Consider the following 19,601-nt stretch of genomic DNA (forward strand, 5'->3'; position numbering starts at 1 on the left):
AAAATTAAGATTATTAAGGAGGCTTTGCTGAAGTATTAAGTTTCTGATGTGAAAATTGAGTGATTTATTAGCTGTTGAAAACCTATGTCAAAATGTGCACACAAAAAAGTCGCTATTTCGGGCAAAAACTTATATGATACGTTAAATATTGCTATTAGTCCTGAAAATATAGTAAGATAGTAATCATATTTTTGTGCATTTAGTGTAAAATCTGAGAATTTTATAGCCATTTTAAGTTTTGTTATACTTCTATAAAAAAAATTATTAATCGGGATTTTATTAGGGAAAAACTTTGAATTTTTTTTATGCCGCTGCTCGTGGAGACTCATCTGCCTAAGGTAGGTGCCTGTTTTAGTTTAAGGTCAGTAGCAGCCTTGGTTTTGAAAAGAGTTTTTTTTTTAAATAGGCCCCTATTAATCGGCCCCGGGCCCCGGGTCCCGTCAACTGATAGTGAAGTTTATGACAACACAAAGTAAAATTTGACGTGAAATATAACTTGATGTAAAAAATGTAGCTAGTATGAGAAAACCTACCTTACCCAAGTTTACAGAAATAGCCAAATTACAAAAAAAGAATATAGAAAATAATACAAGATATACTGGTACAGGTAGTGCCTGGGCTGCGAACAAGTTCAGTTCCTACACTGGCGACGTAACCCGAATTTACGCCTTAAGCCGAAATTAACCCCTTCAAGTACCCCTAAATACCCCCTAAATATTAAAAATAACTAAATCCAAAAACATGTATTATATGTCATTATACTGTCCTCTCCAAGACGCTGTACCTAAATCTTAACTAGACAGCAAGCTAAGCTGTAATCTTTCCCCTCCCTATCTCAATCGGCTGTGCGACTTCTTCGTGGGAGTGAATGCGCTCTTCCTTGTGTGTGCGCATGCACTATTCTTTGTGTGTGCAAATATGTTCTTCATTTTTACATGCGCTCTTACTCGTTTGCGGAAGTACTACCTGCTCTACGTTTCTTGCTCCAACATAAAAGTGAGCATCACAAAACAAAAGTCAACATTATAGTAAACACATTTTGCAAAAGGGAAGAACAATCATATTAATAAAACAAAGTAAAAATACTGTAAGTTACAATAAGGTAAGGTAAAAATATTGTAACTACCGTATTATTCGGACTATAAGTCGCACCTGAGTGTAAGTCGCACCAGCCAGAAAATGCCCAAAGAAGAGGAAAAAAAACATATAAGTCGCACCGGAGTATAAATCGCATTTTGGGGGAAATTTACTTTATAAAATCCAACACATAGAACAGATATGTTATGTTCAAAGGCAATTTAAAATAAAAATACAATAGAGAACAACATGCTGAATAAGTGTACAGTATGATAATGTTACATGATGCATGAAAAACGAAATGCGAACGTCGCCGGTATGTTAACGTAACATAGCTATTAAGAGTTATTCAGATAACTATAGCATAAAGAACATGCTAATAAGTTTACAAAACCATCAGTGTCACTCCAAAACACCAAAATAACATGTGAAATGATATAATAATGTGTTAGTAATTTCACATATAAGTCGCTCCAGAGTACAAATCGCACCCCCAGCCAAACTACGGAAAAAAAAAACTGCGACTTATAGTCCGAAAAATACGGTAACCATAAATGATTGAATTAAAATCTTTGGATATAAAAGTTTCTTTTTTTCTTGTAAATTATATGCAAATGTGTTGTACTTAATCCCTGCGATAGCTGCCAGCTCCTCCCAGTTCAAATGAATTTGACGTCTATCGCTGTCAATGGCACTGACTAACATAAAAACACCTCTTTGGCATAATTAGAACGCGTATTGGCCAGTGATTTATTTACATACCACTAGAGGAATCCCATATACCACATGACAACCGAAGGGCGTTGCGCTTGAACAAAAATCAAGATGCGCAGGTATTTACACCCCAGGAAGATCGTTTGTGTGTGCCATTCACCATCTGCGCAGGTCTTCCCAGTCCAGCCTTCTGCACAGGAGCAGCTGAAACCCGTGGAGTCCTCGACACAGGTGGCGCCGTTCATGCACGGCGACGATAGGCACGCGTGTTCAACTGGCGAGGGGAAAGAGGAAGTAGATGAAGAATAAACCCTTAATTACTCCCTCGTGGGGAAGTTGTATATAAAATGGCAGATTATACCTTGCACTGTGGTAATGTACTCAGAGGACACTTCATTAGATGCTGTACACGCATACGATTTACAAATCAAAGAGGTGGCTATAATAACAAACACTGCCCTCAATAGTACGAAGGTCATTTACGTAAGTACAGTGGGGCAAATAAGTATTTAGTCAACCACCAATTGTGCAAGTTCTCCTACTTGAAAACATTAGAGGGGCCTGTAATTGTCAACATGGGTAAACCTCAACCATGAGAGACAGAATGTGGAAAAAAAAAAAACTGAAAATCACATTGTTTGATTTTTAAAGAATTTATTTCCAAATTAGAGTAGAAAATAAGTATTTGGTCAGCTACAAAAAAGCAAGATTTCTGGCTGTCAAAGAGGTCTAACTTCTTCTAATGAGGCTCCACTCGTTACCTGTATTAATGGCACCTGTTTTAACTCATTATCGGTATAAAAGACACCTGTCCACAAGCTCAGTCAGTCACAATCCAAACTCCACTATGGCTAAGACCAAAGAGCTGTCGAAGGACACCAGAGACAAAATTGTAGACCTGCACCAGGCTGGGAAGACTGAATCTGCAATAGGTAAAACGCTTGGTGTGAAGAAATCAACTGTGGGAGCAATTATTTGAAAATGGAAGACATGCAAGACCACTGATAACCTCCCTTGATCTTGGGCTCCACGCAAGATCTCACCCCTTGGCGTCAAAATGATAACAAGAACTGTGGGCAAAAATTCCAGAACCACACGGGGGGACCAAGTGAATGCCCTTCAAAAAGCTGGTACCACAGTAACAAAGGCTACTCTCAGTAACACAACGCGCCGCCAGAGACTCAAATCGTGCACTGCCAGACGTGTCCTCCTGCTGAAGAAAGTTACACGTCCAGGTCCGTCTGCGGTTTGCTAGAGAGCATTTGGATGATCTAGAAGAGGACTGGGAGAATGTGTTATGGTCAGATGAAACCAAAATAGAACTTTTTGGTAGAAAAAAACAGGTTCTCGTGTTTGGAGGAGAAAGAATACTGAATTGCATCCGAAGAACACCATACCCACTGTGAAGCATGGGGGTGGAAACATCATGCTTTGGGGCTGTTTTTCTGCAAAGGGACCAGGACGACTGATCTGTGAAAAGGAAAGAATGAATGGGGCAATGTATCGAGAGATTTTGAGTGAAAATCTCTTTTCATCAGCAAGGGCATTGAAGATGAGACGTGGTTGGGTCTTTCAGCATTAAAATGATCCCAAACACACAGCCAGGGCAACAAAGGAGTGGCTTCGTAAGAAGCATTTCAAGGTCCTGGAGTGGTCTAGCCAGTCTCCAGATCTCAACCCCATAGAAAATCTGTGGAAGGAGTTGAAAGTCTGTGTTGCCCAACGACAGCCCTAAAACATCACTGCTCTAGAGGAGATCTGTATAGGGGAATGGACCAAAATACTACAACATTGTGTGAAAAGCTTGTGAAGAGTTACAGAAAACGTTTGGCCTCCGTTATTGCCAACAAAGGGTACATAACAAAGTATGCAGATGAACTTTTGGTATTGACCAAATACTTATTTTCCACCATGATTTGAAAATAAATTCTTTAAAAATAAAAAAATGTGATTTTCTGTTTTTTTCCCCCACATTCTGTCTGTCATGGTTGAGGTTTACCCATGTTGACAATTACAGGCCCCTCTAATATTTTCAAGTGGGAGAACTTGCACAATTAGTGGTTGACTAAATACTTATTTGCCCCTCTGTTTACTACATACTCTTGTTAAAATGGCATGCTTTTGTGGTGGGAAAAGGCTGTATAACATGGCTGTATTCAGGATAAACCAAAACTCATCTCGAGTGGGAGTCAGCACTAGGGGTGGGACCTTCTGAGTACCTCACGATACGATACAAGAATCACGATAACGATAATCTTACGATATGGCGATACAACAATAACCGATACATCGGTAAGGAAATAAATCTAACATTCATTCATTCATTTCATTCATTTTCCATGCCGCTTAAATCTAACATATTTTACAAAACAACTAATCAACAGAAAACCAAGCTATTTTCATCCTTCTGCTGTGAATTGGAATGAGTTTATCACTAGTAGATGCCTAGTGACGTCCATTGTTGTCAATGACAGCGTAGGTGCACAATCTGCTCCGGGGGCCTGCGATGTTCTGTCATGACAGCTCTCAGCTACTCTCCCCATTCACGACGCTAGATGGCGCCAGATATCATTGAAGCAATGTTGACGTGACAGATCTCAGCTACTCTGAAGTTTAACCAGTTTGCATTATTTTTATTGCAATGTTTTTCCTTATTCAAATTTGTTTCAAGACTACAGTTACAGTTAGACATCACTTTGATGGTTAATGCAGTTATTGCAATTTTGTTGTTTTATCACAATAGATTGGTTTATTTATATTTCAAAAACCAGAAGCCATTCATTTACGAATGAGATTGCACTTTAGTTTACATATTTAAATGTTCAGATATTAAGGTTTGAATGAGGCAAAATAACATGCTTTTTTACTCAAATATATTGTTATAATCATTTGTTTCGGATGTACTGTAATTATTTTCTTTATAAAAATTAATCTGGTTTTCAAAAAGTCTTTTTTCAAACTTGAGTCTTGAAAAAAAGGGGGTCGTCTTATCATCAGGGCCGTCTTATATTCGAGCCAATACGGTAATTCGAACGCCACTCGAACTGGGAGATCTTAGGAAGAAAAAAAAAAAACACATCACGAGTTGCTTCATTCGACATCACTCGAAAAAAGGGCGCTCAAGACCACGTATTGATTACACAATAATGAAGTTAAATTAAATTTGTTTGAAGGCCCATGTATTATTTATCATACAATAAATTAGCATAATGAATAACTATTTTTTATATTGCCTTTCAGCAAGGATGGAACTAAACAAGGCAGTTACAGTGTGTGCAATTTATCTCAACTGTCATTTTTCCTCTGCTTTTTGATCGCTTAGTCAGGTTTGCTGCAGGTCAAAATGTCTTCAAATAGCCTAAATAAAAAACAAATAATTGTCCCTATTAACCATCTTTGTTGTTTACATTTGACTGGAACGCTTTGAGGTCACAACTGGGATCACCTGAGTGCGATAACTGTGAATTTCCACCTTCCTCAAATGCAGCAATTGTTCGGGTTGGTTTTTCTAATGGGTCAATAAGGCACGATTTAAGTGAAGACAAAATGAACTCAATTCAACTATCATATGAAGAAAAGTTTCATTATTTAAAGAAAGGAACATACAACATCAGTACTGACGTCAAAAGCAAGCAAGCAAAAAAAAACAACAATATAGAATAACAAACCATAAAACATTAAAAGGGTTGAGTCTGACGCAGGGTTAAAAGCCAGGGAATAAAAGTGATTAAAAAAAAAAAGTTTTAGAGATGGGCAGTGATAGGCCCTGATATTTAATGTCTGAGTGACAGGTGAGCGGACACGTTTGTTTTTTTTTTTAAACTTTCCCATTTAATTGTTAATAATCATCTCTGTGTGTGATATCATCAATCGCATACGCATTTCTAAACTGGCACATTTAAGCAACGCATTACCACTACTCTCAAGAACAATTGTCACACTTTTAAACAAACATTTTACAGGAGAGCACGACTCTGGATGTGCATTTCGACTCTTTGGCCAATCATATCGCGAGAATAAACGAACGTCACTGTCAAGTGCAGGCCCCCCGAGCAGATTGTGCACCTGAGAGAATACTGCACCTACAACGTCGTTAGAGTATAATGGCGTTTCTAATGGCTTTATTTTTTCAGTAGTGAGTAATCCAATTAATTACTTTTCCTATCTTTGCAACGCGGTTACTGTTACTGAGGATGTGGTCCGTGTACCTTTTGGCCATTCGTTTTTCCTTCCACGGGTAATTTTGGAAAACAAAAATTGGAAAATGAGCCCAATTCTGCTTTTGTTTATGTGTGTTAGCAAAAAAACTAGAAATGAATTGTCTCCGTTTCCCGATTAAAAACTGGTAATTCAATAACGGAAAACGAGCCTTAAGCCGTTTTTCCAATGGCAGTTTATTGGACGGAAGTGGAAAAACAAAATACGCCCAGTATTTGTTTTCCAGCAAGTTCGCTTTTACAATCAGCCTTGACCCGGAAGATGATTTTCTTCTTGAACAAGACCCTGCTGCAGCTGCATAATATTAATTAAGAAGAGAAACATCGTGTTTCGGGACCCGGCTCATTGTAAAAGCGAAGGTCGTGGAAAACACAAATTGGAAAAACGGATTAAAGCTCGTTTTCTGTTATTGAATTAGCAGTTTTTGATTAGGAAACGGGAGATGATTCATTTCTCCTTTTTTTGCTAACACACATAAAAATAAAAAAAGGATTTTTTTTTTTTTAAACCAGCGACACTTTTTAAAACGGTATATTGATTTTTAGTGGGAGCATATCGATAACCTTTTGAGCTACAAAGTATCGCGATGTCAAGTTTTCAATATGGCGGAAAACGCTCAGGTGACTTAAAGTTCCGCTCTGAGATCCCCGATTTGGCCAAATTTCAAAATTGTCCGATATGCATGTGTCATACATCATTGGAAAGCTTAAAATCCCAATTTTCTGGGGGAAGAAAAATTTTGAAAAAAAAAAAAATGTTTTTCAAACAGCAAAACCCTATCTGAAGGTGAGAGCATGCGAGAGCAGAATTACAGACGCCATGACTTCAACGAATTATTATCGCGTACTTACCTTGTTTCGATACAAAAACTCCATGTAGCATGTAGTGTCAAGAGACAGCTGTGAATGGCCACAGCTGGATTTTTGGGGGGAATTTTATGGGTGAAACATGGTAATATAACAAGGGTGGCGATGCAGAAATCGCAGACACCAAGGAGTGGTTGAGATGTTCTTTTTCATATATTTACCCTTTTAAACGTTTGTTAAAAATTTTTCTTTGTTTGAATCGATTATTTATCATCTAGCATATCGGGGAAAATGCGAAAGTAACAAACAAAAAAATAAATAAAATTAAGCAATAGTTATGAGGCGGATATCCGTGACTTTTTTTACAGACACCAATTTTTTCATTCTGACGTAATTTGTGTAAAAGTTTAAAGTATGCGAGTGAATCATTTTTTAAAGTCTTTTTTTTTTTTCTAATGAGATATTGGACATCGTATAATGATACTAAGCTAAGTTCTTTTGTCTGAAAATACAGCAGTTTATTTTATAGAGGGTTGCAAGAGCAGAAACTGCTTTTTCAGTCTTGTCTGTTTTCCGCCATATGCTGTATTGCCACACCTCTATTACGCACGCAAAATCCTCAATAAACTCATGTTTTCACTGTTTTCACCCACCGATATCACAGTTGCGCCCCAGGAAACCTTCCTGGCAGTCGCACTGGTATTCGTTGGGCTCCGTGTTGGTGCAGGTCCCGCCGTTTTTGCAAGGTTGGTGAGTCCCACAGTAGTTCAAGTCTGAAGCATAAACAAAAATTGGTTGGAAAATTTGGCTTTTATATGCGTGTAATGCAACCACAAAGTGTGTCTAATTGTATAAACATGCACACCCACACAATTTGTGCAGTGATCTCTGTCTTTTTTGTATTCCCTAGCATAAGAACCCCGCCTATCCACAATGGCCGTACCCAAGGCTATCACCTTTCCCCTGCACAATGTAACATCCCATGGGCAGAGGGGTCAGGGTCCTGAATTCCCCCTCCCACACCGTAGTGGGAGGAGTTGATCCTGGGATCATGTTGGAGGGTCTTTGTAAACGTGTGCTGGGAAAATGAGGGCAAGGTGAAGCCTTTCTGAGCAAGGGAAATTATCTCAAAAAGAAGATATTAGTATTAAGGGATACACCTGACAGGGTGTGACAAGAGCCACACCTATAGGGAACCTCTGAACATAAGGCCATCAGCACTTAACATTTTTTAATTCAAATCTAATTAAAAAAATACAGAACGGTGACAAAACTCTGTAAAATATACTGTGTAATAACTTTAAAAGTGAAATAACACAATCCAACGACAGTATCGGTATGATAACCATCACTATACTGTAATATTATAACGAAATCACTAGTCTTTTTATGCATTTGGAATCCATGTTTTGTCTGAAGGTTATATTTTTTTTAATAATTGCAGGACAGTGGTACCTCTACATACGAAGTTAGTTCGTTCCAGGACCTTGTTTGTAAATCGAAATAGTCATATGTCGGGAAGAATTTTCCCATAAGAATACATTATAATTCCATTAATTCTTTCCAAAGCCTGAAATACTACACTAAATCATTAATAAATGCTGGTGGTACTATTGCAAATAGTACGGCGCCCCCCGGGTGCCAGGGTAGGAAGAAAAAAAAATCATAGCTAATCTGTACCCACAGTTTAATAATCTGTGGGTACAGTTTAGTAAACTGTACCCACAGTTTGCTAATCTGTACCCACAGTTTAGCAATGACCCGGAGACAGTAGTCACCAATGTTTGGCGGGGACTCCAAACACCGAGGAACCAACCGAGCAAGCACCTGCACGTGCCACGTTTTGCCCTCAGCGAACAAAGGTGTTTTAAAAGGTAACTATTGCAGGTAGCAGTCTTTGGTAGCCGTCTAAAATGTCACTTTCAGATGTCATCAATCAATATAGTATGTAGGTAAAAGGTAACTATTGCACGTTTCATTGCTAAACTGTGGGTACAGATTAGTAAACTGTGGGTACAGATTACTAAAATGTACCCACAGATTACTAAACTGTGGGTACAGTTTAGTAACTGTTCATATTCGACAAAGCATATGGTCAGGCTAGTTGAAATTGGACTAGACTCACAGTTCAGTCTAAGGTGCACTAGAAGCTATAATGCTGGGGGAAGTACAGCCACTGAGTCCTATCTCCTTTTCCTCACTCTACCTACCACTTATCTTACATTATTTCTCTTTTCTAATTTTAATATCTAGTTGACTAGTCTCTTCATCACGAGTCAACCGGTGTCCTCTTTCCCCTCTCCCCTCTGGGGAGGGGCTATTTTTCAGCCGCAGCCTCCTGACTATCCGGACCCCTGGCTGGATGGATGTCCTCGTTGCCCCCCCGTTTCATCTGGCTAGATGGACCTCCTCTTGTTCCCTCACTCTATTGCATCTTTACAAACTGTAACTCTGTCTGCTAATTCCCATCAGCAGTCCTGGTGCATCTTGTCTATCCGTCCTGGGAGTGGATCTCTCCTGACTGTGGTTCTCCCCGAGGTTTCTCATTTTTTCCAAAGGGTTTTTGGAGTTTTTCCTTGCCAACATGGAGGGTCTAAGGATGAGGGATGCCCAGGAGTTGGACTTGAACTTTATTTAATTCATCTACTGTTTCTGACTGTGTATCATATTGCCTCTGCAAAGCCCTTTGAGACAACCTTGTTGTGATATAGGGCTATACAAATAAAATTGAATTGAATTGAATGAACATACGAAATAGTCGAAAACATTACTTTTATTTAGGTTTTTGAGTATTTTTTAAATATTTTACTGACGAAAACATTAGTAAACGTCGACTAAAACTAGACGAAATTTAGGCTCGGGTTTTCGTCAACAAAAAATAGACAAAGACAAACACATTATGAGATGAATAAAATATGACTATGACTAAGCATAAGTACAGTATTATCATCCAAAAGACTAAGATGGAAATTTAAAGGGCTGTTAAAAACAACACTGGTGCTACATGAAGTAAAAAAACCAACAACAAAAACAACTGTATTGTTGTTTTAACAATAATATTTTATAGTTTAAAGTTATACCCTAATTTTTAGACTAAGATACATTTTCCTCTGCCTTTGAACCCTGGGGTTAATAGCTCCGTGTGGCAAATTCATTGTATTTTACAGGAATGACGTCATTTGGTGCAAATACACCATAACACAATTTGGAAATCTGCGGCCTATACATGTATACTGAATTTTTTTAAAAATGTAAAAACTGTTGGATGCGCCCTATAGTAATGTTCACCTTATAGTGTAAAATTACAGAACTACACAAATACTAATAAGACTCCTACGAATAACAATACACAATCCAAAATCCATTTTGCGTTTGATTTTTTACTTACATGAATGAATTCTCTCCAAATGATCTGTATAATTCATGTAATATACACGCATACCTTTGTCACACAGTAGACCTCCCCAGTTGACGTCACAAACACACTGCCAGGGTTCAACGCAGCTCCCGTACACACAGCCGGGGAAGGTCACACACTGGTCACACAAAGACCCCGTCCAACCGTAGTGACAGCTGAGGAGAAGATGAACAAAAACAAGGGCGTTTTTACATTGGCTCGATATGATCTGCATAGCGACACGCTTCTCGGTTGAAGCACAACACCCTTGACTTATGAAAAGCTCGTTCTCCCATAACACAGGTAAGCACTCAAAGTGTGATAGCTATCAAAAAAAACAACTTCAAGACAGGGTTCATGACTACACCGGTTGGTTACATCTAAACCGATGCAAAACAATGATAAGAAGTTAAAAAGAGAGCATTATTCATTTATTGTATGTAGGGCTGCCACAAATGAGTTTGATCGCCGATCATTTTTGCAATGAATGTATGAATGTAACTTGAAAAGTAAATGAGTAATTTGTAATCCATAGTCAGATTACTACTTGAAAGTAACTGGGCAACAGCGTTCATTACCCTGGGTTTAACATTGTAGCTGTAAATGTGCATTGCAACCCAAAATTATGCACTTAGAAAAGTTGGACAATGAACACTATATAAACATATCCTTGTTTTCCATAAGCAAAAACAGATGTTTGCAAATATCCAACTTTCTTTCTTAACAAAATGAAATAGTCTGGTTTTATTGACAACTACGGCAAATCAAGAGTAAATTTCCTGATATTTTCACGCTTTGTAATTTGTTCGTTTTGACACATAAAAATTCAAAACGAGAGAATAATGTTTTCTTTCCCTTTTTTGTTTTTTGTTGAAAATCAAAAATCTAAATTAAATTAAAAAATATATATGGCAGAAAACACAGACAAGGCTGAAAAAGCAGTTTCTGCTCTTGCACCTCTCTTTATAATAAACGGCTGTATTTTAAGCCAAAAGAACTGTTGTGTTTGGTAGAACAATATGTCTATATTCTGTCATTGCAGATTCATGGCGCATTAAGCCCCCAAAATATTTTTAATTTGTCCGTTTTACCCTGGAAACCCTCGTTTACAGACGTCGCTTTTGTTTCAACCTAAGCGTGAGAAGAAGGTAAGTAATCGTATTTATTATTTGAAATGTCTGCGATTTTTGGATTACAATCATTAATTGATGTCTAATATTTAGTTTAAAAAAAAAAAAAAATTAAAATTATTCACTCGCATATTTTAAACTTTTAAACAAATTACGTCACAATAAAAAAAATTGGCGTCTGTAAAAAAGTCACAGATATCTATGGCTTAATTGTATTCTTTTCGTTACTGTCGCATTTTCCCCAATACTTTAGATGATAAATAATCGATCCAAAAAAAGAAAAATTGAAATAAACATTTAAAAGGGTAAATATATGAAAATGAAAATCTCGATGTCTGCGATTTCTGCATCGCGACCCTTGTTATATTACCATGTTTCACCCATAAAATCCCCCCAAAATCCAGCTGTGGCCATTTACAGCTGTGTATTGACATTCGGTGATACATGTTGCATGGAGAGTTTGGATAGACACAAGGTAACGCGATAATATAACGTTAAAATCATGGCGTCTTTAATTCTGCTCTCGCATGCTCTCACCTCCAATTAGGGTTTTGCTGTTTAGAAAATTATTATTATTTTTTATTTTTTTGCCTTCCTCTTCAAAAGTTTTCTTCCCTCAGAAAATTGAGATTTCATGCTTTCCAGTGATGTATCACACATGCATATCGGACAATTTTGAAAATTGGCCAAATTGGGGGTCTCAGAGCGCAACTTCAAGTCACCTGAGTGTTTTCCACCATATATAAATAGATAGTAATTTTTAATTTTTTAGAATTTTTTTATAAAGAATCTAAATGATTAATTCATTATGAATATGTAGATACCAATTTATTTGATAACACTGAGGAACAATTTGAAGAAAAAAAATTCTATTGAAAAAAATTGTATGCAGATTCCAAAATTGCATTGCAATTTTTCTCCTAGCACATCAAGTTATTTTCGCCACGGTTTATGTAATTACTATATTGTTACTATTTGTACCCAACTGTAATTGTATAGTAGCCATATTGTTTGTGAAAACATAATTGTGATAAACAACAATTGCTGTCAGGCATTTTTCTTTCATATTTCAGTGTATAACAACATTTGAAAAGTAATACAAGTACATCTGATAAGTGCAGCATTTCTTATATTTGTTCAGAAAACAGCTATCCTATAGTTGGAAAATCTGTCATGATAGAGAAAACCTAAGATTAGTTTTAGATTCTACACCCAAAAGAATTGTTAAAAACAGCTGTCAGACGTAAAACAAGAAAATCGTGTTCCCCACTGTAATCAATTAGTTTTCAAATAATTGTGACAGAAAGGCAGAAATTGGGAATCAGAATATGCATTGAATCTCATGTTGTAGTCACTGTGCGTTAATATTATGGGTGACTCACGTGCATTCCCCGGGTACAGTGCAAGAGCCGTGGGCCTGGTGGCAGCCTTGTTTGCACATTGCTGAAAAACACACACACACACACATTAGGAGATAGAATGCTACTTTTCAGTTTAGGTAACCGTGCTGCAACAATTAATTAACTCGAGTAATTCTAGAAAAAAGCTTCGAATCACATTTTGCTGCTTCGAGTATTCATTTAATTAGAGTGCTGTTGTAATAGTTTGTCTTTTAAAATGTTGCATTTAGTTTCATTGATTTGGGTGGATACACCGCTCTCTATTGGCAACAGTGAATATGTCATAACTCATATAACATGGCTGAATCCAGCTGCTCCCTGTTAAGACCAGCATAAGGTATGTTTTTGTTTGTTTGTTTTTAGCTAATATGTTTGTTTATGCATTCGTTATTTAGTTTAGAAGTATATTAAGCAGTTTTTGTGGGAATATCTGTTTTGAAAGATTTGTTAAGAGCATTGTTAAAAAACAAACATTAGAATTTTATAGCATTTGTTAGGTTTTGTGTTGATTCCCTCCTAGTGTGTCCTTTTAATTGCCATTGATTTCACCTGGTGTACCGCTCCTTGTGTATCCTCCAATCTGGGTCCACCTGTGTCACCCATCTGTTCCTCATTTTCTCGTTACCCTTTGTCTGCGTGTGTATATAAGCTCCCAGTTTCTTTTCAGTCCTTGTTGCGTCATCGTCAATGTCTATGTCAGTGTCAAAGTCGATGTCTATCCAAGCCCTCGTGTTCCAAGTAAGTTTTTTGATACCCAGCCTTTTGTTAGTAACCTGAGTTTTGTTTGCTACTGTGTTTTTTGGGATCACCTCGGTTTTGGTTTGTAGTTTGTTTTTTCTGTCGGCCTTAATAAATCATTTTTTGCACCGCCTTTTTTGCCTCGCTTCACTTTTCCTGCGTTTGGGTCCACACACACCTGCCCGCCCAGCATTTCCTGACAGCATTTAAGCTAGTGGAATTTTGCTTTGTAAGTTTCCAATTGTTCTTTGATGTACTGAGATCCTCATTTACTTCTTTATGTCGCTTGAGGCTAAGCTCTTGCCTAGCACGGCCAGACTGTTCTCCCTGTGTTTTTCCAAACACTGAGAGTATAGTCTGGGACCCAGCCCATTAACGGCCTCTCGAGCAAGTACAAAATCAATCGACAAATCAGATTCGTTTATTTGCGTGACGTGTTCTTAACGAGCAACGTCACTCTTCCGCGTCGGAAGAGTGACGTTGCTCATTAAGCTAGCATGAGTCAATGGTGGTTGAAATGAACCCCATCGACTAATTTAACCCCCGCTAACTAGAAGACTAAGGGGCAATTTACATGGTGACTCTCCGAGAAGACGAAAAATTTAAAAATTGCATTTATATGGTTCCGTCTCCATTCGAACAATGTCGCAATTCCGCATGAAAACGATGTAGTATTCATGCCAGGCCCTAGGGGGCAGTGCAGATTTACAAGGCGACAGCGAATGATGCACTATGACCTCCTCGGCCCGGAAGACTACCCGGCCACTCCAAGTGATGGCATTTTCTTTTGTTCAAAACGGCACAAAAATGGAAACATTCAAAGTAAAAAATATTATCAAAACAGTAAATTAAAGCCGACATTCCGCCATTAGCTGTTTTTTAATGTTTAATGGCACCACTATGCACGTCCAATGTGATGTGTACGAGTGCTGCCGTTATCGCCGCGGGACCCACGGCAGGAGCTTTTGATATGCATGCAGAGCCAGCCCCCCTCAAGCCCCCGCAATTGAATTCTTTCACTTTGGAGGCAGGATTCAGAATTTTTTGTCTTCGCCGACACCACATGCACGTGAGGCAATTCTGCTACTCAGTCATTGCGTCTTCATGTCGCAGAGTCGCCATGTAAACTGCCCCTAAACCTTATGTGGAAAAATTCTAATCTTCCCCTTTAAATTAAATTATCGGAAAGTCAATTACATGTGATGACATTTTTCTGTTGTCATTCTTATATTGAGGCAGCAAAGGGAGAAAAATATTAACTTAAAAAAGTAACTTCGTTACTTTGATAATAAAGTAATCAGTAAAGTAACTGAATTAATTTTTAAGGAGTCAGTAATCAGTAATGAAATTACTTTTTCAAGTAATCTGTGACACCGCAGCTGATTGATAGATTAATCGATTACCTAAATAATCGATAGCTTGTCATTTACGTTAATAGAAAAATTCACATCTATTTGACTGGAATGGGCTGGCAGCGATCTTTTTTTTTTTTTTTTTCAGTGCCATTGACAGTGCCTTTCCCTGTCAATATGAATTGGACATCCAGCAGCATCAATGGTAACCAATGATTTAAAATAATTAGAAATGCCATTCAACTCTTCGCTTTAAAAAAAAACATTTTCACCCAAGTCCCTAATCCCAGGGGCAGTTTACATGGCGACTCTGCGACACGAAGACGCAATGACTGTGTTGCGGAGTTGCCTCGCGTGCATATGGTCTTGGCGAAGACGAAATATTCTGAATCCTGCCTCCAAAGTGGAAGAATTCGATTGCGGGCCATTGAGAGGGGCTATCTCCACATGCATATCAAAGGCTCCCGCGGCGATAACGTCAGAACTCGTACATGTCACATTGGGCGTGCGCAGAGGTGCTACTTAACATTAAAAACAGCAAATATGGTGGAATTTCGGCTTTAATTTACGGTTTTAACAATATTTTTAAATTAAATATGTTGAATGTTTCCATATTTGTGCCTTTTTGAATAAAAGAAAAATGCCATCACTTCGCGTGGGCAGGCACATTTTTTTCCGGGCTGAGGAACTTTGGTGGAGTCAAAGTGCATCATTTGCTGTCGCCTTGTAAATCTGCACTCCCCCCTAGGGCCTGGCATGAATACTACATCGTTTTACAGCGTAATTGCAACATTGTTCGAATGGAGACGGTCCCATATAAATGCAAACATGAAATTTTTTGTCTTCTCGGAGAGTCACCATGTAACTGGCCCCCCAATCTAATTCATAATGATCAGGCATTGAAAGTGGCCACAGCCAAGCTAATTTTTCAGTTTTCCTGCCCATCCACCACCCAATCAGCGACCTGCTGAGGAGGAAGTGTGATGAGGCGAGGCAAGGCTAGGGTTCTAATGGCTGCAGGATGTCCTTAAACTAACTACATTTTCTTTTTTCACAGTTTCCGCTTTGGTTTCCTCTATGTAATTTGTGCCATTGCAACACAGACACAAAAGCTTTGTGGTCACAGAGTTCATATCCAGTTGATGAGTCACGCACACACACACACACAGGTGGAGGATAAGCCATTCAAATGCAAATGTTCTATTGTCAGTGGCGGTTTTATGAGAAAAGTGGTGACTCAATTAGTTGGTCAGGAAACATACTAGGAAAACAGCTCTATTATCACTCTTTTGTTGTCTGATGCACACTGCTTGAAATAGCATTATTGACCCATTCACAGCCCTTTTGTATTGCTTTAGGTGAATTCTGTTGGTGTTAAATGCTGATATACAATGATATATACAATATCTGATCAAATCGTTCTAAGGGCCTTGAGTCGAATTGAAGCTAGCAGACTTTGCAATATCGGCAAATATCCTATTGTTGTTCAAAGAATTGATATCGTATCATTATTAAATTGGTGATTTACACCTAACGATATACAGTATTGATCTGAATTAATACATGGATTGGTTGGTAAATGGAGTTATATAGCGCCTTCCCACCTTGAAGGCAATCAAAGCGCTTTGACACGACAGTTTACGAATGAGTTCCATTCCTAGGCTGGTGATGTAACCCGAATTTCCACGTAAATCAGAATTAACCCTTTAAGTACCTCTAAATCCAAAATAACTGTCCAAAAACATGTATTATACGTCATATTAATAAGATCAAGTAAAAAATGTGAGGTACGTGTGTTAAATGTCGTTATACTGAATGACTATTGGGGCTTTAAAAAAAAAAAAATCAGACCTTACTCGCGAGTGAGTCGCCTTGCTGTGAGAAAAGGGCGCTGTGGAAAGAGTAGGGAGGCGAGAGAGGGGGGGATATCATGGCCCCTCAGGTCGCCAGTGTTGCCTCTCAACGCTAGCCTGCCGTCCAAACTAAAAAAAAAAACGGATCGGGACTCGCAAGGGGAGTCAGTGCCTGAAAAAGCAGCGGCAGCAGCATGAAAACAAGGAAGTGTGAAGTCCGAAAAAGGCGCATTGGCCATGGAAGAACCGCAGGTTGGGGTAGGGGACATGACACTCCCAAGCCGAAATCAGCGCTCCGAGATGACAGCAGGTGGGACCCGATACCGTCAGGAGCTGCAGGACGGCGGCGATGCTGGGGGAGGAGGGGATCCTGACATGGCAAGAGCTAGGTATTGTTTACACGACTATAAAAAAAAAAAAACACGACTGGAGACAGAATGCTGGACGAGACTTCACTGTCGCAAAGTCAAAATCACATAAGTCGGACACGTCGTAACCCAGGGACTACCTGTATATCCTCATTTACCAACTGATGATGCAACATCAGGAGCAACGAAGGGATCAGTTTCCTGCTCAAGGATACTTAGACGAGGCCACAAGGGTGAAGAATCGGACCCACAACTTCAGAGTTGGGAACGACAATCCTACCATTGAGCCACACCGCACGAGTGAAAGCAACAATCCAATCAAATGACTCAAAACGCAAAACACTGATCAATATTGTCATCGTTCGGTATGCTGTTTTGTCAGGAAGAATTGTTTTTATTTAAATGTGTAAATTTTTTCAGCAAACTATTGCTCAATGCGAAAAAATTGCTTTGTGATTTATATCGCTTAGGGTGAATTATGTTTGTGTTGTATATGTACATAAAATCATGTTAAATCGATCAAAGGGCCTCGAGTTGAATTGTGGCAGAATTGGTGAATTTTTGTATTTTTGTGAAAAGAATCGATAATGTATCATCTTTCATGAAATTCCTGCTTTACACCCCTGAATCTGCATTTAGGCCTGGTAAACTGCCGCTTTACTTCTCTCATCACTTAAGAATAACACCATTTTAAAAATATGGTCTAGTAGTAACCGTTTATTAAAATATATAGACTGTAATATAATTAGCTCTGTCAAATTTATCGCGTTATCGGGCGGCAATTAATTTTTCAAATTAATCACGTTAAAATATTTGACGCATTTAACGCATGCATGGAACGACCTGCTCGTGCATTGCCTCAAACAGATTACAATGAAGCCATTTTTTGCACATTGAGAGCTAAGAGGCAGAGAAAGGCGAGTGGACACAAGTGATCTTTGGACCACACCATTTATGTGCATAAGCTTCGGCAACTCCTTCACAACAAACATAAGTATAATTTAGTGAAAGCGCAACAAAAATAATATTCCTTTCTCTCTCAAAAAAAAAAAGTTAATTCCCAATCAAAATAGCTATGCAAAATACACATAAAACTTACTCAGACTTTGGTCACACTCTATTCAAACATTGTCTGTAGCTCAACAAATACACTGGATGGCAATATTTAGTCACAATATACAAACTATCAGAGGTCTCATACGCTGTGAAGCCAGCACTCAAATGACCGTGGATGGACCAGTAAACTGGGAACTACGGCGTCAGTCAAGGGACAAAACACACTCATTGGCTTGATTTCTAAGTAATTTAAAACTCGCCATTGACACCTTGTGGTGTATTTCAGTTACTACTTCACATAATTAAAGACACTGTGGAAGAGCGGCAGGGATTTTTTTGATTGAAAATTTTACAAATTTTATAAAAACGAAAACATTAAGAGGGGTTTTAATTAGGGCTGTCAAACGATTAAAATTTTTAATCGAGTTAATTACAGCTTAAAAATTAATTAATCGTAATTAATCGCAATTAATCGCAATTCTAAACATTTATAAAATATGCCATATTTTTCTGTAAATTATGTATATATTCTGTAAAATAAATTGTTGGAATGGAAAGATAAGACACAAGATGGATATATACATTCAACATACGGTACATAAGGACTGTAGTGGGCATTTCACTCTACTGTCATTTAAATCTGTCTATGCTGTCCTCACTCCGAAGCGTCTACTTTTTCCAAAGCTAGACAGCTAGTGAACGACGCCATAATAATCAGACTTCTTTCTTTTTCATCTGATTTATTGATGAAATGGCCTCAAACCATTGTCCTCTTTAGACCGTCGTAAAACTACAAAAAAAAGTACACACGCATTGCATTAGCAACACTGTTAGCTTAGCACGCTATACAGGTTCACAAAACAAACAAAAAGCGTCTCATACAAAAAATATAACATTTCGCTTACTAACATAATATGTGCATTATTTACAACAACCATACTTACGGACAAATCTTGTCCAAGGATCATATAAGCACAAGATTACAACGTAGGCGTCAGCTCGAGACGTCCTGCAGCCATATTGAACTGGCAAGACAACAATAAACCATGTCGCAAAGCGACCACAAGAGTTCGCTGTTAGACAGCACAAAAAGCCTTGCTGTAAAACTTACCAAAAGGTAGAATACTGTCTGAGCGGGACATGTGCGTTAATTGCGTCAAATATTTTAACGTGATTAATTAAAAAAATTTACCGCGCGTTAACGCGATAATTTTGACAGCCCTAGTTTTAATATAAAATTACTATAATTTGTACAAACATTTATCTTTTAAGAACTACAAGTCTTTCTATCCGTGGATCCCTTTAAAAGAAAGAATGTTAATAATGTTAATGCTATCTTGTGGATTTATTGTTATAATAAACAAATACAGTACTTATGTGCGGTATGTTGAATGTATATATCCGTCTTATCTTCCCATTCCAAAAATAATTTACAGAAAAATATGGCATATTTTTTAGATAGTTTGAATTACAATTAATTACAATTAATTTT

General features: G+C 38.0%; 1 protein-coding gene across 3 annotated transcripts in view; it reads right to left on the bottom strand.

Moving 5' to 3' along the window:
• LOC130916975 (protein jagged-2) overlaps nt 1-19,601 on the bottom strand; it is a 123,859-nt gene that overhangs the window by 25,557 nt on the left and 78,701 nt on the right. For all 3 annotated transcript variants that reach the window (XM_057837986.1, XM_057837985.1, XM_057837987.1), the window contains 4 exons: nt 12,725-12,785; nt 10,258-10,388; nt 7,469-7,588; nt 1,952-2,065 (listed from right to left, as the gene is read on the bottom strand). In XM_057837986.1, the coding sequence (XP_057693969.1) occupies nt 1,952-2,065; nt 7,469-7,588; nt 10,258-10,388; nt 12,725-12,785 (426 nt within the window). The remainder of the gene's footprint in view (nt 1-1,951; nt 2,066-7,468; nt 7,589-10,257; nt 10,389-12,724; nt 12,786-19,601) is intronic.

This window comes from Corythoichthys intestinalis, chromosome 6 (genome assembly GCF_030265065.1).
Source record: "Corythoichthys intestinalis isolate RoL2023-P3 chromosome 6, ASM3026506v1, whole genome shotgun sequence".
NCBI classification, from domain to species: Eukaryota; Metazoa; Chordata; class Actinopteri; order Syngnathiformes; family Syngnathidae; genus Corythoichthys; species Corythoichthys intestinalis.